The following is a 23,804-nucleotide window of genomic DNA, read 5'->3' as shown; positions in this document are numbered from 1 at the left end:
GGCCCCAGGATTCTGACCTGTAATCGTTCGCCATCATTTACTCTGGTCTCTACGAAATATAAAATGATTGCTCAGAGACTCTAAAATGGTCGGATGTACACGAGGCGAAATTCAGCACTGGCATATCGAATGCATTACTACTCAGGCCAATGCAACATGGAAGCCAAATGGGTTCTTCATTGTACATGACAGCACATATCGATCGAACATTATGGAAACATCGCAGCACTGCATATCGTAAATGGGTTAAAATGGTAGTCGTGTAGCTTATGGGATGAGAGTCGAGTTTCGATTGGTGCGCCGACAACACGTTTATTGTACTTCTTTTTGTTGTTAAGGCTTTCTTTTTTTGTAATAACTGGCCCGAAGACCATGTATTGTACTCTATCGTGTCAGTCATTAGTACTCTGTAATACTCGGTATCAGCCGTACACCATCAGCCCAACATCGTAGGCCATGGTGGGCTATGTTATTTGCCAGCTTTGTTTTGCACGGATTCAATACAGCGTCCAGAGACAAACGTTAGCGACTGCACTAGCAAGTAGTGATCACAGGGCATTTTCAGGAAAGTCGTTTTAGAGCGCCGAACTTATGAACTGTCGCAGAAAACGACTACGAAACGAATGCGTTTCTGCACTTCTTCCGAACAAGCCTGTGTGGAAAACTGTAGCGCTGACAAAAACATATGAAGCCAAACGTTTAGAATAACAGAGAGCTGAGCTAGTTGGTTAGTATTCATTCTAAAAAGACAGGGCGTGCAAACACGGGCACAGGGAAGAAGTCAGAAGGAAGCCATAGGCTGCGTTATTTGTAGTATTTAGCAGAGGTGCGGTAATGATGAAATTAAAAATACGATAATCAAAGAAGGAAAAAAACTTGCCGCTGGTGGCAACCGAACCCGCAACCTTCGCATTACGTCACAACCTGCGCGTTGCGTAATGCGAAGGTTGTGGGTAGTGTCCTCACCAGCAGCATGCGTTTTTTCGTCCAATTCTCTTGAGCACGTGTTTCCAACCCTTGTTTTCTTCCAGGGTGCCTGGGGACAGTTTGTATTTTTCACTTCCCCTAGTTAGCTCCATCTCTTTATTTTGGCGGTATGATTGTAGAGGCAGTTTTTACGGGGTAAATAAAGCATAGGTTGCTTCTAAATTTGTTCATAAGAATTTTAAAGAGGTGCAAAACGAGAAAGGCAGATTTTTACGGGGTATATAAAGCATGGGCTGCTACTAAATTTTTTTATAAGAATTTCAAACAGGCACAGACCCAGAAAGGAGAGAGTAAAAAAAAAATTACTTTTATTTCGGTTGTCGGCAGATTGGTGGTGTTGAGCCTCACAATTCTGGTCATGGTGTAAAATATATACCTGGATTCAGGTTCAAATTGTGATTACAGTGCAAAGGAAGACACGGTACCAAGAGACCAACGAAGACAGCGCTCGTCTTCGTTGGTCTCTTGGTACCGTGTCTTCCCTTGCGCTGTAATCACAATTTGAAACGGAATACCAACTAGCCCGTACTCAGACCTTGATTCTGGCTGAGCCGTCTCGTTTCTTCCATCTTGTAGCATAAGCCTACAAGAGCCAAAGCTTTTCCACTAGCTCGTGCCACCGGACGCTCTTCTTTTTTCCTGGCCGACTGGCCACGAGTGGCGCGGCGCTACAACCCCAAAATAGAAAACTAGCGTGGGTCGCCAGCTATACGACGCAAACGCAGCGCGGGAAACGATGCAGCGTGGCCCGCGTCTCGCATAATTTTAATTTCGCCATGTGTGGCGTACCGTGTGTTTCACCCAACGCCGCGTGCGTTTGTATTCTGCCGTTAGTATCCCGGCGAATGATTGACGCATGGCGTAATTGTCAAAGGCAGCGCACTACGGAGCGAGGGGTCGCAGGTTCGAATCTCCGGCCCCGCGCGTCGAAATTTTTTTTCTTCTGAATTGATCTTATTTGTGGATTATATATATATATATATATATATATATATATATATATATATATATATATATATATATATATATATATATATATATATGTAACGTATGAACAAGGCGATGGTAGGAGAAGGCGACGAAGAAGAAGTGCGCGTGCATTAGAATAAATGCATGGCAACTGAACCACGACGCGTCTCTGTTTTGTAACGTTACACAAGTCGACAGGATCGACCTCATCAATCTGCCATGGCTAAGCCGAAGCCTCCACTCAACATACCGAAGTACAAGGGAACACCAGAAGACGTCCCCGTCGACAAGTGGCTTCTTCTTTTCGATACGAAGGCGGTCGAGGCATCGTGGACACACAGCGATCGGGTCAGTCACCAGAGCGAATACATCGAAGGGGAAGCGTTCAAGTGGTACCTAACAGAGATTTTCGGCAAAGGCGAGACATGGGACGATATCAAGAGCGGCATGCAAAACCGCTTTGCTACGACCGACGGAGATGCCTTTCGTCTCTTCATTCACTACCGGCTGAAAGGAGGGCAGACCATCAAGGACTACTACGACGAGAAAAAACGACTGGGCTCCTTGGCCGACCTTAAAGAGTGCCACATCATTTCTGGACTGACTGACGGTGTTCCTCCTGATGTGGAACTAGCGCTCGCCGGACTGTCTTTCACCTCGTCATCAGAGTGGCTCGCCGCTGCTCAACGGGTCGAGACATCCTTAAAACGGGTGAGAGGAGTTTCTTTTGCTCGTAATCCTGGCACTACATCAGGAGCTTCACGTCTCTTCAGCAGACCGCAGCAGCCAACGTTGACTTCTCGACCGCGTGCCCCACAAAACGAATGTAGATATTGCTCAGCTGCTGGCTTCCCACGGCAGTTTCATTGGCACAACGAATGTCCGCGCCGCGGCAACGTGTCCGCTATTGAGACTAGACCGGGAAACGAGGAGAGCGACCCAGAGTTTCATTAATACGCTTCAAAGCTCTCATCAACGGAAGGTCAGTAACTGTAATTCTTGATACAGGAGCCACCATTACTTGTATCAGTGAGGATGTGTACAAACAGCTCAAACTTCAGTTGATGAGAGACTCCAGCATCGCTGTCCAGCAAGTTACTTCAAGCATTCGAACTTTGGGTCGCGTAAACATTCATTTGCAAATTGGGAATGTAACAAAGAAAGTTTATGTACACGTTCTGCGAGGCATGAGAACGCAATTAATTCTTGGCCTAGACAGCGCTTCGTACTTCAATCTTTCTGTAAATTTGGAAAGCAAGTCAGTGACGCAAGGACGTCAAAATTTGAACCTACCGGATCATAATGAAAAGCAAACCATTGAAGCCCCACTGATGAACACCCTGATTTCGGAAAACTTATCAGAGCGTGAATCTGCGGTGCTCGACTCTCTTTTAAACAAGTATGACGAGATCTTTTCGAAATCCCAAACAGATATTGGATGCATCACTACTGAGCAACATAGGATCGCACTTACCAATGCTGTCCCAATTCATCGAGCACCATACAGATGTTCACAGGCAGACAAAGCGGAGATTAACAAACAAGTTGACGCCCTCATTAAGCAAGGGGTTGTGAGGCCTTCGTTATCCCCCTACGCCGCACCGGTCATCTTAGCGGAAAAGAAGGGCGAAGGACGTACTCGGCTATGTATTGACTACCTCAAGCTCAACGCCATAACGGTACCCGACTATCAACCAATTCCACGTATAGATGATATTCTTGACCACTTGGGAAAGGCGGAGTTTTTCACTACGTTGGATGTAACGTCCGGATACTGGCATGTCCGAATGCATCCCGATGACGTTCAGAAAACTGCGTTTGTCACGGCTAATGGTCATTATGAGTGGTTGGTAATGCCGTTCGGGTTAAAGAACGCTCCGGCTACATTTGAAAGAGCCATGAAATCAATAATAGCCAAACATCAGCTCACTAATGTTAACAACTACTTTGACGATGTGGTCGTATACTCGGAGACATTTGACGATCATATACGACACCTTGAGGCTTTATTGAAAGCTCTTAAAACCGAGAACGTAAGACTAAAACGAAAAAAGTGCCAGTTTGCAAGATCCAGCATTGAATATTTGGGACACAAGATTTCACATGGAATAGTGACACCTAAGCAAAGTAACGTGGCTGCAATACTCACATTTCCGACACCTAAACGAGAGAAAGATCTCCAGCGTTTCCTGGGCACTGTAAACACTTACAGACAGTACATCCCTCATTTCAGCGATATTGCTCTTCCCCTCACGAAACTACTCTGCAAAGGCAGCAAGTGGTCGTGGACAGAAGCATGCGAGCAAGCCTTTCGGGAACTGAAGGAGCGAATGACTGAAGAACCGGTGCTTCGCATATACGATCCTTCTATACCATGTACTGTGTACTGTGACGCGTCTGCCGAAGGCATTGGTGCAGTGCTGAAGCAGCCTGACGACAAAGGCAAGGAACATCCCATTGCCTATTATTCCCGCAAACTACTGAAGCATGAGATGAACTATGCTATTACAGAGAGAGAATGCCTTGCCATTATAGATGCCATTGATAAATGGCATTGCTACCTTCACGGAAAGCCATTCACTGTCGTAACGGATCACTCTGCACTTCAGTGGTTGAAGAATGTTAAGAATCCGCAAGGTCGTCTCTTCCGGTGGTCTTTAAAGTTGTCAATGTATGAAGTCAACATCAAACATCAAAAAGGCGTAAGCAACGTAGAAGCGGATACACTCTCCAGAGCCCCCATAGTTCAACTTCTGTCACACGACGAACTTCAACGATGCACCAATGAGCACCCAAGAGGACCGTATTCATTGGAAAACAACATAGTCATCGTCAAAAGAAAAGGACTAAGGAAGATATATGTGCCACATGAACTGCGCCCTACCATTCTTAAGAACGCACATCAACATTTTGGGCATGTCGGAGTGAAGAAGACACTGTCACTCCTGTCTCCACAATACTATTGGCCGGATATGGTAACCGATGTTGCCACCTATATTCGGCATTGCGATACATGCCAGAGATGCAAGAAGACGAAAACAAAGAAGTATGGGACACTTGAATCACTGCCTCCAGCTGAAGAGCCTTTTGACCTCTTCGCAATGGACACCATTGGAGGATTTTATGGATACGGCTCATCAAAAAGGTTTATCCATTTGGTTATAGATCATGCTACTCGCTACGTATGGGCGTTCGCTCATAAAAGTGAAAACAGTGACGCCTACATCTCATGCCTGAAAACCATTTTTGCTGCGGGAAAACCAAGGAAGTTCCTTTCAGATCGCGGAACGGGATTCACTGCAGGAAAATTTAAGCAGTTCCTAAAGCACAACCGAATACATCAACTCTTCACTTCATCTCATCATCCGCAATGCAATGGTATGAATGAGCGGACAAACCAGACCATTGTAACCAGACTTAAATGTAAGATCAATGACGAGCCACAGAAGTGTTGGACAAAACTGCTCTCGGAAGTAATAGACGAGTACAACAGAACGCCCCACGAAGTTACCGGCTACGCACCTTCATTCCTGATGTATGGAATTCCATCGTATCCAACTATTCTGGAACAACGAGAAGAAACTGTTGAAGAAGCGCGGAAAGCTGCGGTTCACAATTCCATCGCCTACCACAATAAGAACAAAATCATCTATGATAGGAAATTTCTCCCGATTGAGTTCCAAGTCGGTGACTTTGTCCTTTACGAGACACCATGGCATCCCAACAACGGCAAACTGAGTTCCATCATGGAAGGTCCTTACAAGATTCTACGCAAGGTCTCACCAGTGAACTACGAGATCGACCGCTCTGTGTTTCCTTTAGGTAGAAACTCTGATATTGTTCATGTTAGCAAACTGCGGCGTTATTTTGTACCTTCTGAACTGCGACTTTCTCGGGGGGAGGGGGAAAAGTGTAACGTATGAACAAGGCGATGGTAGGAGAAGGCGACGAAGAAGAAGTGCGCGTGCATTAGAATAAATGCATGGCAACTGAACCACGACGCGTCTCTGTTTTGTAACGTTACACACATATATATATATATATATATATATATATATATATATATATGTGTGTGTGTGTGTGTGTGTGTGTGTGCGTGTGTGTGTGTGTATAGCTGGGACATGACGGCGACGGCAAAAATTCGCTGAGAGTGTTCATATAATTGCTATCGCCATAAAAACACAAAATACAGTCCCGTCACACACGAGCACTGAAACCGAAGTGGGCAAAGTCCAGTCGTAGGGACGCAGAATGAGTTCCCATATGACGCGACACATAACGCGATATGACCGTGTCAAATTATATGAATAAAAGCAGTTGAAAAAGGTTTCCTCAATAATTTCCAAGATTAGCACTCCCATCTAAGAACTTGTTGACTGCTAGTAGGGTGCGTTTTTGCAAGGCGTGTGCTGGCGATGGACCTAGGGTGCCTTGTCCTTTCTTCCCGCCTTGCCTTGTGGTGTTCGGTATGCATGCTTTTTTGGTAGCGCTGGGATAATAAGCTGCTTCCTAATGTCGTAGGGAAGATATATATTATGAAGACGAATAATCATTTGCAAAAAAAGAGAAAGTTAAGTATTTCATGCTGTATTATAGATGTAAGGAGCCTAGCTGCAGCGAGGAAAGTTGGGACAAAAGACGATAAAATAACGAACAAAAAGGAAAATCTTACGTCATCAAACAGTCCAGGTGGCATTACTGCGGAAAAGAGAAGCTAGATAGCAACTTACAGCATTGGAAACGGTTTCTCGTAAATGGTCATTTTGCCAACGCCATTTAGGCACGCAGTCATCCGCACATTATAATAGAAGGTGACCCGGAACGACAGGTCGGACTGTCGACGCGGAGATCAAACGAGCGTATTTCTCGTACGTACATTTCCTGCGTAGCAATAACAAAAAGAGGAACAAAGAAGATTGAGGAATGCTGGTGGAGGGTGGTCGTTTCCCAGCGATGGGCTCAAAGAAGGGCAAAAAAAAAAGAACAAAAAAAAACGGCAGTACGATTTCACCGAGAAATGGCGCTGTGCGCTTTCGAGCGTACTTAGCCGGTTGGCCCGCGCTGGGTCATTGGGGCTAGAAACCATCGGTCATTCGCTAATGAGCTGCTCCGCAGGAGATCAGTCCAGCGGAGACCGGAAGACTGGTGGAAATTCTCGCCGCTCCGGCGTCGCAGATACGGGCGTTGAAGAGGCGCGAGAGGTTGGGGACAAGAGGCGGTGGGGACATTGATTCCTTAAAAGCTGCAATTAGGGAGGCAGGCGAGTGGGGAAGGCGGTGTGGTGGTGCTGGTGTAGAGGACACGTCTGTGTAGCCAGACGGTTGCCTGGATAAGGCGAGTGACCTACACGAGTCCTGGCTCTTTTTTTTTTTTTTTGGTGGAGCTGTGCACGATAATGCGCCCTGCGGTACGTATCTCCGTCTCTACATTCCTTAGTTCCAGGCACTCTCGGAGCCATAGGGAACGTAGGAAGTGGTGAAGAACGGGAAGTAGTGAGGAAGGGGGGCCGCGGAGGGTGCACAAGCCGCGGTTGCGGAAAGGAGAGAGAGAGAGAGAGAGAGACAGAAAAGTTCCGAATGAAGCGAAGGAGTGGGCGAGAAACATTGCTTTCTGAAGATCCCGCACGGTTCCCTCCACTTTCTTTCCAGAATAATGAGAATGACGGGAGGAGAAATTTGAGGATTTTGTTTCCCGCGTGGCGGGAAATTATTCTTCCGACCCTCGCGGCGGGGAAATATCGTAGAAAAATAAGGAAAAGCAATGACTAGAGGCAAGAGGAAATGTCTCGGATGCGTCTTTTGTTTTTTTTTTTCGCTTTTACCGCTATTTGTACCGTTTTTTTGTTAACCTCCCGCTGCAGATATACGCCGTACATACCCGCATCCCGCTCCTAAGAAGAAAGTTCCATTGTTCCGTTTCCATCTGTTCTGCTCCTGCGCTCGCGGTTCCACCGCCCTGCGGCCTCGGTATCGAATTTCTTTTGCGGGCCAAGCAGGGATAAGTGCCGCAAATGTCCTCAAAGCTCGTCGTTTTCCTTTTACTCCCCACTCGGCGCGGATGCAGAGATTCGCGCTCGGGCTGTCTCCCTAATTGTGATGAATCGGCAAGCATCTACGCCTGCGAGGCCGCTTTCAATGCTCGGCGCGGCGAATAGTGCTCCCCGTCTTAGAGAGGGAACCCTTCAGGATGCCTTGAAGAGAGAGCAAAAAAATCCTTCTCATTATATACTGAACAGTATACACGCTTTGTTCTTTTCTGCGGATATGACTGAACCACGGCATCCTCTTCGTATTACTTTTGCGAGCGCTCTTCCTTGGTATTCGTCTAGGCGTACTTTCCACTGTACAATGGAAAGAATGAAAGACGCGTAGCGCCGTGGTACACCGACCACGTCGTAGCGATTAGGCTGTATCAAGCACGTGAATATATATATCGACAGAAAACGAAGAAAAGGTAATAACGAGAGACATACGTGAGAGATGGTATGTCAGAAAGTTGTGACATATGTTACCTGAGGTGGAAGCTTGGCGGTTAAGGTATTGCAGTGCCAAGCTTGACGACGCTGGTTCGATTACCGGCCACGGTCTTTGCTTTTAGATGGGGAGAAATACAAAACCACCCGTTTGCTTAGACATTGGTGCGCGCCAAAGAACCCCAGGTGGTAAAAAAAAATTTGGAGACTTGCTTTACGTCTCATAGCCGTAATAGCCATATTGTGGTTTTGGGCACCCAATACCCCAGGCTTTTCTTGTGAGAGTCTCGGATATCAGGTCTTTGAATAAATTGTGACGACCTTCCCTTCTTGAACTAGAACCAAAATCTTGGCACATGCAATCCCGTTCCGCTACTAACAGGACATAGTCTCTGAGGATCTAAATGAAAGCCTGGAATTCCTGCCTATAAGCAGCACAAAAAAAGGAAAGCCTTCTAGACTATCCTGACCAATATTTTGATAAAATCTTTGGAGAGCACGCGCCTTTAGTAATGTTTGGTTAGATATGGATAATGACGAAAATATCGAGGAGTATTCTGGCCTTTTCACAATTGGCAGTACTGTACGCGTAATAAGGAACCTTCGTAAAGGTTTCTAAGTAAACGCCTTTTTTTTCTTTTACAGCGCTCTATAACTTGTTCCTAGATACACACACAGATAGTATTGTATTTCGCTAATTTGAACTGTGCGCTCGCATGTGATTGCTTGCGCTACTGCGCGCATTATGTGTAACCAACGAGCCCTTTTTGTCCTTTTGAACTGTGCGCACCAAAATTACAGATCGGAAATCTGACTTTGCGCGCACATGTGGGACGTCATATTGAAATATTTTGACTATGGAGTTTCAATAGCTGCAACAGCCGCTGGTGATTGGTAATAATAGAATGGCGTGTAGCACTACCTCGTCATAGTAAAAACGCTTTTCATTCAGTCGCCTCCTAGCTAAGTATATCAGTCGCTTTCAGGGGCGTAGGCAGAAATTTTTTTCGGGGGTTGGGGGGGGGGGGGGGGCACCTCCTTGATCTGAAGTGGGGGCTGGGCAGGCACATGAGGCCGAGTGTCGTTTTGGGCTCTGTATGCCACGACAGAAAAAAAATTCGGGGGAAGGGCACGTGCCCGGTGAGCACCCCCCCCCCTGGCTACGTCACTGGTCGCTTTTGTAAAAAGCCTTCTTTAGGATTCTCCAATACGCCAGAAGTTATTGGCAGACCGCGAGAAGGCGCACGATGTCGAGTCAGATTTATAGAATATACACGCTGAACGTGATGGTTGCGATAAAGGTGAATGCATTTCTTTGTGACCGCTCGGATGCTTTATTTTGTTAAGAGCAGTCACCAATTACAATCAGTCAAGGAATCGGTTTGTGGGTCGCTTAGCGTAACTCACTGAAGTTGTATACTGGGCTTGCAGGTTTTACAGAAAGTCATATCCCTCTTTGCGTATTCCTGTACTTTTGACAAAAGAGTACTTCAGAACTTTATTTCTTCATTTCTGTACAGTCCCTAAGTACAAGCATGAGCAAAGCCTATGGCACAGCCTGATTACCTACCGTGTGGCACATGCTGTTATAGCCACCGCAAATTCCCGCATTGTTGTGCTGGCATACACGATCTATCGCGTAGCTGTAGAAGCATCACTCGCTTGATTACGTCAGAAAGCGAGCGCCCAAATGCCTGCTTCGCTGAAACCATTAGGTGCAACGCGTTTCAGTTCTGAGAAGAGGCGGGAACAAAGCAACACGGCTCGCCTCAGTAGTACACGGCTTTCCTCTTGTCTTCCGGCTGCTAATTGCAATCGAGTAAAGTCGTTAGACACGGAACATTTGGGGCCCCGAGCTTTTGTTTAATTCAACTCGCAGCGCACTCAGAATGGCTCGTTTCTGCTTCCGGACAAGGAGATCTGCGCACCGCAGTTTTTCTTTTACACTTCGATGGGTGCGCAACATGGCTGCTCATTAGCGAAATTAAGAACCTAACCGGACGCCCATCCAAGCGTGCGCTGTTTTCTCGCTAAAGTTGTTGCCCGGGGCAAATTAGCTCAAAACTCGGGTTAAGTGCTCCGCCCACTACGCTGCGAAACACAACACATGCGTACATACATGTACACGCGCCAGCATGGCGCAAGAGGAACCATTAGTTGCGCTGCAGGGCTTACTCCAAGTCTGTCTGACAGCTAGAGCATCGCGTGGGGGATAGAAGTCCTGGCAAGCAGAATGACTTTATCGCTGTCACAGCTAGAAATACGCCAGTGTGCCGAGGGGGAAAATGCTTTGGGGACTGCCTTCGCGCTGAAAAATGGTGTAAGTCAGAGCGCGGCTTGCAGCTTGCGCGTGGAAGAATGCCAGCACGCTATGTATAAGTGCGAGAAATGAAAATTGCAAAGTTGTATTGAATGCAGGCAGTGTTCTTTCTCACAATAACGAAATTACAAATGTTTCCCGTGAGAGAGGAGAGTGAGAGTGCGGAGAGAACGGGAGATGCTCAATGTGACTTGTTGCGAAAGTTTAATAATCGTTAGTCAACTAGACGAAAGTGAATATTGTACTCGGAAAAAATAAAACGCTGTTTCCTTGTAAACACGATAGTTCTGAGATAAACGGCGTACTAGACGTGACGCAGGTGTTCGGCGTTTAGCAACAAGTGCTTGTAGTTTCTTGTAGTCAATGTTTTAACTACAGTTACTAGTACTGACGCCGAAATTTTTAGACGGCCTGGCTCGAGTCTTCATACATGGTGCGCCTACACTAATGGTGATGATGATGATCGTTGTTGGGGTTTAACGTCCCAAAACCACGATGTGATTATGAGAGACGCCGTAGTGGAGGGTTCCGGAAATTCTGACCATCTGGTGTTCTTTAACGTGCACCTAAATCTAAATTACACGGGCCTCAAGTATTTTCGCCTCCATTGAAAATGCTCCCTCCGCAGCCGGGAATCGATCTCGTGACCGGCGCCTACACTAATGAAGGATGCGCCACCGCAAGATAATATCATAAACACCGCAGGGTGATAGTTGAGCAAAGATGTCTGAATGCGCGATTGCTGCCAGTGCAAGCGTAGCACAGAACCGGCCCAATTATATTTACATAACACAGAAAGTACGACGACACCTATATGCTTATTTTTAAGGCATACAGCTCACATTGAGCACCTCCCGCTCTCTGCACACTCTCACTCTCCTCTCTCGCGGGAAACATTTGTAATTTCGTTGTTGTGAGAAACAACACTGCCTGCATTCAACACTTCGCAACTTTCATTTCGCGCTCTTATGCGTAGCATGCTGGCATTTTACTAAGCAGAGGCTCCAAGCCACCTCGCAGACTGACACCATTTTTCAGCCCGAAGACAGCCTTAGATTACTCTTCAGATGCGAAAAGTAACCGTGGGCTGCGTGAACACAAGTGATGCAAAAAATCAACACGTGATGAAGGCACCCTGTGACTACATCATGGCGTTACAGGTCGCCAAAATTTGGGATGTCATTATGACGTCACATGATGACGTCATCGCATACCATCGTGGGTTAGTGAAAGGTGGACCGATCTCGGGGGCTCTGAGAAGCTACGTGAGGTGCAAAAAGCCTCCAGAGCCGTCGATCCCGCAGGCAGTGCAAAACCACGTTGGGTGCAGAGATCTTTCAGAGGATAAATGCAGTGGACCGGGAAGAAAATGAAAACGGCGTTCGCCCTATAGTCGTGTAAAGACAAATGAGTAAGAGGCCGTGTGATTTTTTTCACTTTTCTTGTTTTCTTTTTCTGTTGGTCAATCCGAGACTACCGTTGTCTGCCGCATGTGGCTTGGGGTGTCGTTTACGACCGTCTTTGCTTGCCGCATCGGACTGACGGACAGTGCTGCATGCGACCATTGCGGCAATGATGAAACCATTGAACATATTTTATGTCAGTGCCCTCAATACAGCTCTCACAGACAGTCCCTCTCAGCAGTGTTTGCTGGCCTCGACGACCAGCCGCTTTCTGAGCAGTCAGTCTTGAAATGTCGGAAGGATCGAGCTCCACGCCAGAAAGCAATGAAGGCGCTGTTGAAGTTTCTGCGAGCGACACGCCTCGTTGAACGTTTGTGACACTCCTGTGTGTGTGTGTGTGTGTGTGTGTGTGTGTGTGTGTGTGTGTGTGTGTGTGTGTGTGTGTGTGTGTGTGTGTGTGTGTGTGTGTGTGTGTGTGTGTGTGTGTGTGTGTGTGTGTGTGTGTGTGTGTGTGTGTGTGTGTGTGTGTGTGTGTGTGTGTGTGTGTGTGTGTGTGTGTGTGTGTGTGTGTGTGTGTGTGTGGGTGGGTAAGTGGGTGGGTGGGTGGGTGCGTGCGTGCGTGCGTGCGTGCGTGCGTGTGTGTGTGTGTGTGTGTGTGTGTGTGTGTGTGTGTGTTTGTGTGTGTGTGTGTGTGTTTGTGCGTGCGTTTCCCCCTCTCGCCTCCCTATCCCATTCCTCTCTTCCCTACTTTTCTGTCTCTCCTTACACCTTCCCCAGTGCAGGGTAGCAAACGGGACATTTGTTTTCTGGTTAACTTCCCTTCCTTTCCGCATTACATATCTCCCTCTCTCTCTCTGGCGGTAAGCACATTGACTATTATGATATCTTTCTTAATGAGCATGCACAGCACTGAAGCTCCGTGTTATTTCCAGATATGATGCTGAAGTGTATGTATTTCGCTCATGCGCATTAAAAGAAACAAAAAACTCAGTGTTCCTCTGCTCACTTCTTGCTTTGCTTTTGCAATACAAATGAGCTACGTACTCTACATACAGTCAAATCAGCATACATGTATATCGAACCCACATATAAGAAATTATTGTGTATATCAAACAGCTGTAAAATCTCGTTGAATATATTTTCGAAGTATAAAATATTTTATATATGAAGTTGCCCACATATAGAACTTTCTTGCAACCCCCTTCAGATGGGATATATACGGGTTCAACTGCATTTGGTAATACAACTTCGGGCGACTGCGTTTACCGCGCCAACGCAAAGCAGGAGCGTAGAGTATAAGAAAAAAATGTTTTTTACAACACGGGTTTATTCCTCTACCATATGCTTGAACCTCGGTACACGAATACATTTGCAACTACGCTGTGCCATTGGTATGCGGCTGAGGCGTCCGGGAATCAAACCTACGACCTCACGCTCAGCTCCAGCGACTGAATCATCGACAGGAGTATATTACTCTCAGTCATACGTTTGCACCGGCTCCTTCACAAGTAAGCAAAGGCCCTCGCTGCGGAAAACTCTTCGGCGGAGCAGCCAGCGTGTTTGCGCTGGGATTGGAGCATCGCCGCGTCTGTGTTTGCTGTCCTTGCCGATTTGTACGTTTACATTTGGCTCTCAGAGTTCGCTGCTTTCGCAGACGTGGCCGGAATTCTCGGAGACGTTTTCTTTTTTCTTTTATGCTGTCTCCGTCTCTTCAAGTTGCGAGAAAAGAAAGATATGAATTTGCCGGCTCTAACTCAGAGGTGTGTGTGTGTGTATATATATATATATATATATATATATATATATATATATATATATATATATATATATATATATATATATATATATATATATATATATATATATGCGACGTGAGCTGTGTGATAGGATTCACTCTTCCAGCTCTTTTTTATATACTCATCCTCTTTTCCCGTCTGAGCCTGTTCGTGTTTTATTCTGATTTTGTGCACTGTTCTCTGATAGTCGGTGTATACACTTAAGCTTGGAAAGCAACGCGCTGCGATGCTGCCTTTGAAAGGCGTGAGAAGAAAAGAACCCGGCGTCCAATGTTTATTTTCCTTTACTTAAGGCTGCTTTTAATGGCTTAGCGGCTAAGCTCTGAGAGATGGCAGGCGTGGAGAAGGATGGATCCTCAGATGCAAAAAAACAAAAAAAACAAAGAAAACCCCATCTCAATCCAAGTAGGAAAATCTCGCGTGCGAAGGGGTGGATTCTATCACTCAGGTTTTAATCAACGAACGACAAAACAAAAACAAAAGCAAAAAAAAAAAAAAAACCACGGGGCTTACGCTACCTAGACGGTGAAAGTATTGAGCGACCGAGCCGTCACGCGGCGCATGGCTGCTTCTCTGTGGAAGTTGCTTTCAATCGTTCTTCTAACTCATCCATTCGTGTCATTCTTCCGCAGCAACCACTTTGCTGCGATAGCTGCGTCCGAGTGTTTAACACCTTTTAAGGTGACTTGAAGTTAGGTTTGCCGTAACGCAGATCGCCTTGTGCTATGGGAGCCTGCGCAGCGTTCGTTTGTTTAGTATTCACGCAAGCTTTAATAAGGGTTTAGAATGGTCTGCTTGTTTCTGTATGCACAAGACGAGTTTGTTTTGTTATGCTTTTTTGCTCACAGAAGAGGGCTGTCGCCTGTTCAAGCTGAAGGAGGGGGCATTCTCTAGCGCCACGTATTCAGAGCAAGCTCTAACTCTGACATTTTTCGCAAGAGAACAGTGCTAGCCAATCATGATAGTGAGCATATCATTACAGCGAAAGCGGTCAGCCAATGAACATTTACGAACGATGAAAAAAAAAAAGAAAGCGTCGATAATTCGGCCCCTGGGTCCTCCGTGGCTGCCCACGTACCCGCTGTCCATCAGTGCTGGGCATAACGCATCACACCACCGTGGTCTGTCCTGTTTTATCGAACGTGCGCAACGCAGTCGCGCGGACTCGGGGGAGCAGTATTATATCGGCTCCACAAAAGTGGGTACTTCCGCCACCTGAACATCGAAGATGATAGGGCCCTTGTGATCTGGAGAGCACTTCCTGTCCCTCTACTTCCGGTGTCCCGAGAAGACAGGCGACCTCGCTGCCAGGAGCTTAACGTGCTCTCGTTTTACCAGGCTTGACGTTGAGCAGTAGTTATACAAAGGTCGTACTATCCTATCTCCCTTGAGGCCGTTAGCCCACATTAAGCGAGAAAATACGTAATAAATATAGAATCTAATATCGCTTACCTCTGCTCATTACGTTGCAGGCAAGGACGCTCCTAAAAGGGGTGATACGGGTTAAGGGAAGTAACGTAAACTTGACAAAAATGAGTAAACGAGTAATAAATGACAGCCGTCAGTCTACTACCACACTGTAAATTAGCGTGCCGTCGCAGGCTACACCTATACTTTTAGGATGTTTTGAGTGTAACACGCTACTTTGTCATTTTACATGGATCATTGTAGCAGTGCTTACCCGGAAAGCGAGGCATCGCAAACCGTGCACTACTTAGGAACGTGATTAAAACCACCTAACTGTTCTCACGGGATCGCCGTGTCAAATAAGCGTCATTGAAACTTCAGGCTTTTCATCGCATAAACGTAAATATCTGTGCATATCACTTCTGCCCCTCTTGGTTTTTTCTTTGTCTTTTAAGGGAAGGTGGGGCATTACTAGCGTCGTTTCTCACTTTCATTCGATCGTTAAGCGGACCCACTTTGCGGCCCAATATATCGTCATTTCAAGATTTTAAAAGTACACAAGAACGTGCCCGTCGATTTAGATCCTCGGAGCAGTTCTTTTGTGCGCGTACTTTTTACGCAAAAGCCCGTTTGTACGCGAATCCGATTTGCCCATTTCTTTCATCTTTTCTTTATTCGCGGCCTAACGCACCTAAATCTACGATGGCTCGACTATAAAACTGCCGAAACGAATGCGCAGGTGTAAAAGGCAGGAGAATTCTTTCTCCTTGAAGTAGATTACCGCGGTTCTTCCGTTAAATTGCCTTACATCGGCGAATGCGCTCATACGCCGAGGGGTAGGCTAGAGCAGCCGAAAAATAGTATATATAATCACTACTGAGGCAGCTTAAGAAAAAAAAAACAAGAAGATCATAGACCTACGAGTGAGCTCCTCGGCAGTGAGTGCCTATATCGTCCCCGGGAATCCGCAATTGCCGTTTTCGAGGCTGTTCGCATAAATCATGGACCCCAATTGTCAGGCATATAGTGACGCCCTTTTAACAATGGCGGGTATAAATGGGATCAGAAATCTTTAGCGGGGACGATTCTTAAGAGCGACGCCGAATCGGCAACGAAGATTTGACCTAGATTGAAAAACGAATTGAATTGAATAAAGTGGTTTCATGGCTCTGGAACCAGCCTTTTTTACGCCGGCTTCTCCAGGAAAACCCAACGGGGCTTTTCCCTCGCTCTCTAAAGCCAGCTGGAGGATGAAGGTTTCTGTGTTGTGTCTTCATGATGGGCCTGCAGCGCAACCACACACAGACAGAGAAAAGAAGGGACACGAAAACACAGCGCTGATTCACAACTAAATCTTTTATTTCAGAGACAGAAATTATACCAGAAAAACTCTCGTATGTTTCCCGCATGCGCAGACTGAAGGAAAACGACAATCATTGCATAAAAAAATACCGGCAAACACAAAACGATCTTCTGGATCAAAGTCACATGTACTCGTCTAAAAATGCACAATCGCAATCATGCAACGTCACCGGTAGCTTCCTGATACATGAACCAGATTGTTTTAGACAATTACATGCGACTTTGAGCTAGAAGATCACTTTTTGTCTGTTGGGTGGTTTTTTTATTGGTATGCAATGATTGTTGCTTTCCTTCAGTTTGCGCATGCTGGGAACTTACGGGGTTTTTTCTCTGATAATTGTTGTTTCTTATATAAAAAAATTTAGTTGTTTGTCAGTGCTGTGTTTTCGTGTTACTTTTATCTGTCTGTGTGTGGTTGCGCTGCCGGCCCATCATGAAGTACAGCCGACTAGCCCAATTTTTAGTCTTGTTAAAATTCTGCGTTGTGTATTTCGTAAAGCGCATTTTCGTACACTGTTTTATCTGTAGCAGCTAAATTTCTGTGTGCTTTTTATTTGCTCAAGCTGGTCTGCTAAGCCTGTTATCAACTACCTTACGTGGATGACAATTATTGGATCAAGTTAACCAGATTAGATAAATGAATCTTCTAAGCATAGCTATATTGCTGTATTTTCTGTCTGTCTATTTCATTGGCGACCACGTCACATTGTCGAATATTATGCAATATTTTATTTCGATTGGTTGACAAGAAAGGTTAGAGAGATGCACGAAACCGATTTTGTTAGTGCTTAACGCAGTAAAATTTTTATTTAAAAGGGGTTCCTTAAAGGCGTTTCTTTCTTCCCGGTTTCTTTACAACGAAGCTTTGAGTGGCACTCTCGTCGAAATCGTTCGTATCGTCGCCCGTCAGCGCAAGATAATGGTCGATCTCAGAGACAGTGAAGCAGAGGCTCTAATTTTCCAGGCAGTCGAAGCTTCGCTTTAAAATTTCACCACCGCCGCAAGTGATATTCAAGTACGTCTCTGAGGCAATCACAAATTGTCAGCCGGAGGCACTCGCTGCTTTGCTATCGCGCAGCTCTTGTGTTTAGTGACTTCTGCGCGATATTACGCCCTGCACACGCCCTGCGAATACAGGAGTCTGTGGACTTACCTCGGAGGCTGAAGCAGGGAGGCGACACTGCAGCGAAACGAGGCCGACGTTGTGGGCTTCGTGATAAAAAGAGCGCACTTCTCAAGACTGCGGCGGTTGTGTCGGCTGTTGAATCGTGCTATTTGCGGTAGGAATGAGTCCGTAAGATGAGCAATTGTGACGGGTAGAAAAAGACTACATGAGCTCGATGTTTTTCATGACGCATCTCAATGTCTGTCACTAAGTCTTTAGAGTTTCATAATAGTACACTACAGGGAGATCTGGCGCTAGTAACTATGGAAGCTGCAACGCATGACGCTTCAGCCAGCATGGGAGTGATTTGTAGTGCATGGGTTTGCCTAAGCTTCGTTCTTTCGGCTCCGTGTGGCCTGTAGCCGCTTTGTCGAAAGATGAAGTACAGCAGAGGTTCAGCAGTCCCACTTCACCACCTTGACCCCTTTAGGCTGACCGATTCAAACGAGCTCACAAGGTTCACAACGAGCCATTCTTTTATCCGAAACAAAAGTCAAAACACAACGATAAACAAAACCAGAAGTGAGTTCGAAGCCGCAAGCAAGACGAGTAGGCAAGTTCATGTACTACCCTTCATTCCCATGGTGTTTGAAAGACCGCAGCGCCACATCTCTCTCTGGTAAATATTGTAGGAAACTCTGACTACATCCACTTGTCCGGTGTGGAGATGTGTAAATCTGGGAAAGCAATGCCCATCATGACATGGCATCCTGGAATTCAGTGTGACGTATCACCACGTCCTAATTAGGCCGATACATAAAAATAATGCCAGTAGTGAAGGCACCGGTTGATATTAGCATTGCTCACCCGCATTGACGTGGACCACGGTGCTGAGCACGGTCCCTCTGGAGTTGTGAGCGCGGCAGCGGAAGGAGCCGCGATGTAATCCCTCACGGAACTGGTGCTCGCGGAAGGGCAAGAAGGTGAGCGTGCCATCGTGGACGGTGAGCAGTTGAGCTCGGGAGGCCACTGGCAGCGCGCTGGCGTTCAGCCCATCAGCGGCGCTCACCCACCAGACGTCAGGGCGCGGCTCTCCCTCGGCTAAACAGCGCACCGTGGCACCCGTCCAGTTGGAGAACAAGAGACGCGCAGGAAGCTCGTTCAGCCATCGAGGCCCGGATGTTCCATGAGCGGCGTCGCATTGGCTTGCCAGCACGCAGAGTGTGGCAGCTAAGGAAAAGGTAGAAAGAGATAGAGAAGAGCTTAGCCGTGGTAGAGACAGTAAGTAAAACAATATTAGGTGAACTCATTATTCGTCCAGAAATTCCTCCTTCTTTCGACAAAAATAGATTGTACTGTGTTTTGAAGGAAACAAAGGCTGAGCACGATAAGTTTCGGGAAGTTAAAAGAAACTAGCTCCGCCCAAATACCAAAATACACTTAAAAATGTCTTACGTGACTTTGTTGTTACTAAGGTGGAGTCTTCCGTTTTGATCTTGAGGTTTCACTCGTATCAAAGATCCAGAGGTTTTGAAACTACGAACAACTGAATGCTCACCATGAGTCTAAACTGACCATGTTTTTTGTTAGTGGCCCTATCCATCACCTGTGAAGGGTTACAAGTTCAGTCAATCATTCAGTTAATTATTTAATTAGGGAACTACCAATCAATTGATCGATTTGTGGATCAGTTAAGACAAACGCGCAGTTTGTTACTTGTCACAGCCACGATAAACCAAGTATAAGCATTGTAAGGAGCATGTGATGTGTTACTGTTTGTGTTTCAGCACATTGAAGACTAATCTGCCGATCCTAACTGTTGCCACGTTCAGGATACTTGTATATTTCGAGTATACTATGCATTCCTAATTATTTAGACCGTGTCTCATTTCCTTAAAGAATAAATTTGGCAATTCATAAATAAATATAATTTCCCCCTTTTCCAATGAAAAAACGGCAATACACTCCCTTCACAATAGTTTACTTCGGTCGTTTAAAAATTTCTAGTGTGCCATAATGAAGAAGAGTAGGACAAGCGCGGCGATCCAGATATCACTGAAAGCCTATATATCACATAGACACTTGCCAGTCACTTACGCGTACTTCTGGCTCATTTCCTTGATAAACATACGTTCTGTCTAAAACTCCAAAGTTTACGACAAAACTGTTTTTATGAGCTGTTGATTAGCCGAAGTCTGGCCGCCTATATCAGGGGACAGCCGGGTTTAAGGCGCGACTATGCCAACTAGAGGTATTTAACCACACACACACACACACACACACACACACACACACACACACACACACACACACACACACACACACACACACACATATATATATATATATATATATATATATATATATATATATATATATATATATATATATATATATATATATATATATATATATATATATATATATATATATATATATATATATATATATATATCCCTCCTGTCACGTGGTCAGATAAAAGGACAAACACATGTAGGGTTCGCAGCTTGGAGTTACTTTATATCAGTGCGCAGTAGTTCACCACAGGGTAGCATGCTACATGACGATAGATAACGTTACATTAAGATGCCTGTAAAGCGTGCATTTTTGCAGTGTTATGCTTACAGCGGCAAAGCCGACCTATAAAATTTCAGTGATACACTTTTAAAAGCATCGGGATAAAGGAATAAGGAAACGCATGGACGTTAATTAGACAGACGTAGGGTTTCCTAACCTTCACTTAGGCTGAGTAAGTGAAAGAAAGAAAAAGAAAGAAAGAAAGAAAGAAAGAGAAAGGGAACGGGGGAAAGCTGAAAAAATACTACATTTGCGCAACCTCAAGCGTGCATACCGAGTCTTTAGCGGTTGCGGAAATTTGTCCGCATGATTACGTTGTGGTTAATGATGACGAGATTGAGTTGATCGATGGCTGACAATGCAAGTGAATAGTCTAATTCGTTTAAGAATTATTCATATTGTTGAAATAATTGTACGCTGTAATACCTAGGTTACGTTACATTATATTAGCCACCAACATCTTTCACATCAGTATAAGACGCAGCCTTAGCATTAGAAAAGCATTTGATTTTACCAATAAATTGTTTCGCTTGCTCTACGAATTAGAGCGCATTGTGTATGAGAAGAAACTTTCGTCGCTGAGAAACAGTTCACTAAAAGAAACACTAAAATGTTTGAAGAGGGCAGAGAGGCATAGAAGATGAACATGCGCCATCACGACCTCACATTTTTTTTTGTCAAATTTTAATAATTTACAACCTTTCTTTTTTATAGCTTCTACATATCTGATCCTCCTCCTCTTGCAGTATAGTTTGCTAGCGCTTACGTGATAGGTGGCGTAATTGTCGCTATTTCAAGCGTCATCTCCTTTTTTTTTTCTCTGTTAAAACGCAACACATGAACTTAGTGCTGAACATTTATAAGAGGATGGAAAGGAAATGGCACGAATAAGAGTATTGTTATAAATAAAGTAACAAGCGAAAATGTTATATTTCGCTGCCAGATACCGACGACAATCGGATATGTCAACGATCCTTGTGAACAGTCCCGAAACAACCGGAAGTCATCAATGCACGCTTGCACCACACTTGCTTGCGAACGCTTGCATCCTAAGAGCGTGCACGATTGCAGGCGTTAACGTTCAGGGGTCGCATTCACAAAACTTCTGTCGTAAGTGCGTATCCCATTGGTCAGCCGTCTGCGCTAATGATATGACTGGCACAGTGAGTGGCCGAAAAATTCTCTTAGGAAAATGTTTAGCCTAAGACGTTTTTGTGAATACGGGTTCTGTTGCTCTCGCACGATACGGTGTTGCACAAATATTATTTTCAGTGCATTAGCATTGCAGGCGTCCAAAGCGCAACAGGTACTCCGTGACTGCCGAATTCACATTTCTTTCTAAGTTACATTCTACCGCAAGAGAGAGATAGAGCGAGAGAGAGGGAAAAAAGTCATTTATTATGGTAGAAAAGTTGCGACGTCGGCCTGAAACCAAGTGGTGCCGCAGAGTTCTTAGACTTTGCTTGCATGCAGCGCTGGATTTCTAATTACAAGGGAAGATATATTGCGGGAATGAAGAGCCGCAAGCCGAAACTGGTTGTCCGAGATTGAAGCGTATAATTTTGCGCTGGTCATGCGGGTGATGAATGAGAACGGGGAAGGTTAATGGGTGCGAGAAAACAAAACCGTGTTTCAACATTAATTTCGAGTCGCAATTTCGGCACGCCCGTCGGAAAAAACGCGGCGAATGAAAAAAAAAAGATGAAATAGAAACTCTTGCCTGAATGCCGCCTTCCTTCCGATATCTTCCGATTCCCCTTACTACACTGTAATTATAAGTGCTGAAAGATGACTACTTTTGTACGTTGCTATACGTTGTATTTCCGACAGAAATACTGCTGACATGTGAGGGTCTTCAGGCACATTCAAGCTGCATGTCGCCTGGAGGACCTCCAAAAAACGTGTTGTAAAATAAGCACATTCTGATTCTCATGTATGTGGCAAATGTATGAAGCCGCGCGTGTTGGCACGCGCTACTATCAACAGCTGACTTATCTACAGACGCCTCCTTTAAGGCAGTGGCTTCTTCACCATACACTGTCACTAACCTGAAACTTGGCTGTATATATATATGTTTTCATGCATCATCGCTTTTGACACTTATTCTCGAGCGATGCCGTAGTTACCTGATTAAAACAGAAATATACAGGAAGGTTAGTGAGAGTAATCCATTTCCGTTGTATAAAAAGTAAAGATTATGTGAAACCTTAGAAATAAACAGATCACAACACACCTAATGCCGCTTGTTGGCAAGGAAGAGCAAGGTGTGAAATGACCTCCCACGACGCGGAGTTTAGGCAGCGAAAAGCGTACACAAGTCGACGCGGTTATTTTCGCTACAGCGAGGAGCGGACGGGTTGAAAGACGAGATGGGTTTGGCATCCGTGGTAAGGAAAGCCTGTGGCGAGTCGGGGTAGCTGGGTTTCAGAATGTTTTTTTTTTTCTGGAAGCAAGCAGAACGCGCGATATCCCCCGTCGTTCTGGCCTCTGCCTTCCTTCGCGAACGATAAATGAAGCGGCCTCGTATAAGCTCCCCACGGTGGCCGCCTCCAAATGTGTTCCCGTTGTGCTTTACGCTAGACACCCCGTTTCCGACCTCCTCATTCTTCTTCCATATCGCGCACGCGGGGCCGGCTTTGATCGGCTTTCAAGGAATGATGCCCAGAGACAGGGCGCGTCAGGCCTTAGTACGCTACTTCCCCTTCTGTTTCAGTTCTCCTCCCAAACGCGGCTGTAGGGGTTAGCAAAAAAGCCAGCCCTCCGTTTGTGTGCCGTCCGTGCCTCGAATATCTCTTGCGAAGCCAAAAGAGAGGATTTAGTTTGCCTTCGACACGAGCTAGCCGGAGGCGTTCACGACTCCGGTAGCGCGGAGTGATATTTTACTTCTGACCCATTCGTTAAGCGTCTGACACTTCCTTGTTTCGTGTTTCTTTCGCGTGCCACTTCTCTCACCTTGCCTTCCTTTTTTTGTTAACGTGTTGTAGTTACAAGCTCTGCCGTTTCCCTCGGCTTACCACGCCCTTTGTACCGTTCCTTCTTAACGATGCCGGATTCTGGTTGTTTTACGCCGCTTTTACTCTCCAATGGGCGCCTCGATTCTGGAAAAACAATAATGCCCGGATGTTTCTCTAAACCGCAGTGAAGGAGGGGTGAAACGAAGGGGTAACACGAGGAGTCCAATAGTCGTTGTTATTGGCCTCCAACTCGTGGGGTCGTTTGTTGCCATTGTCCACACGCTAGAAGGCTCTCTACCTTCCCTCCCTTCGTGTTTGGGACGTCCACTCTATACGAATCCTTGCCAGTTGCGTGCAATGCGGAGAACGCTAATGGGCCGATGAGTCAATCACGTGAAGGCCTTTTCGTTTTCGCGTCTCTCGTCGCCCTGTGATACAGGATGCCGACGGTA

The 23,804-nt window shown here is 45.7% G+C and overlaps 1 protein-coding gene across 1 annotated transcript in view; it reads right to left on the bottom strand.

The window, feature by feature from the left end:
- Window positions 1–23,804, bottom strand: part of LOC119382741 (Down syndrome cell adhesion molecule homolog) — a 159,208-nt gene that overhangs the window by 107,716 nt on the left and 27,688 nt on the right. The window contains exon 2 of the mRNA XM_037650571.1: window positions 18,689–19,051. Coding sequence (XP_037506499.1) covers window positions 18,689–19,051 — 363 coding nt within the window. The remainder of the gene's footprint in view (window positions 1–18,688; window positions 19,052–23,804) is intronic.

This window comes from Rhipicephalus sanguineus, chromosome 2, assembly GCF_013339695.2.
Source record: "Rhipicephalus sanguineus isolate Rsan-2018 chromosome 2, BIME_Rsan_1.4, whole genome shotgun sequence".
Taxonomy (NCBI): Eukaryota; Metazoa; Arthropoda; class Arachnida; order Ixodida; family Ixodidae; genus Rhipicephalus; species Rhipicephalus sanguineus.
The sequence above is the reverse complement of the archived record's forward strand: the minus strand, read 5'-3'. Positions and strand labels throughout refer to the sequence as shown.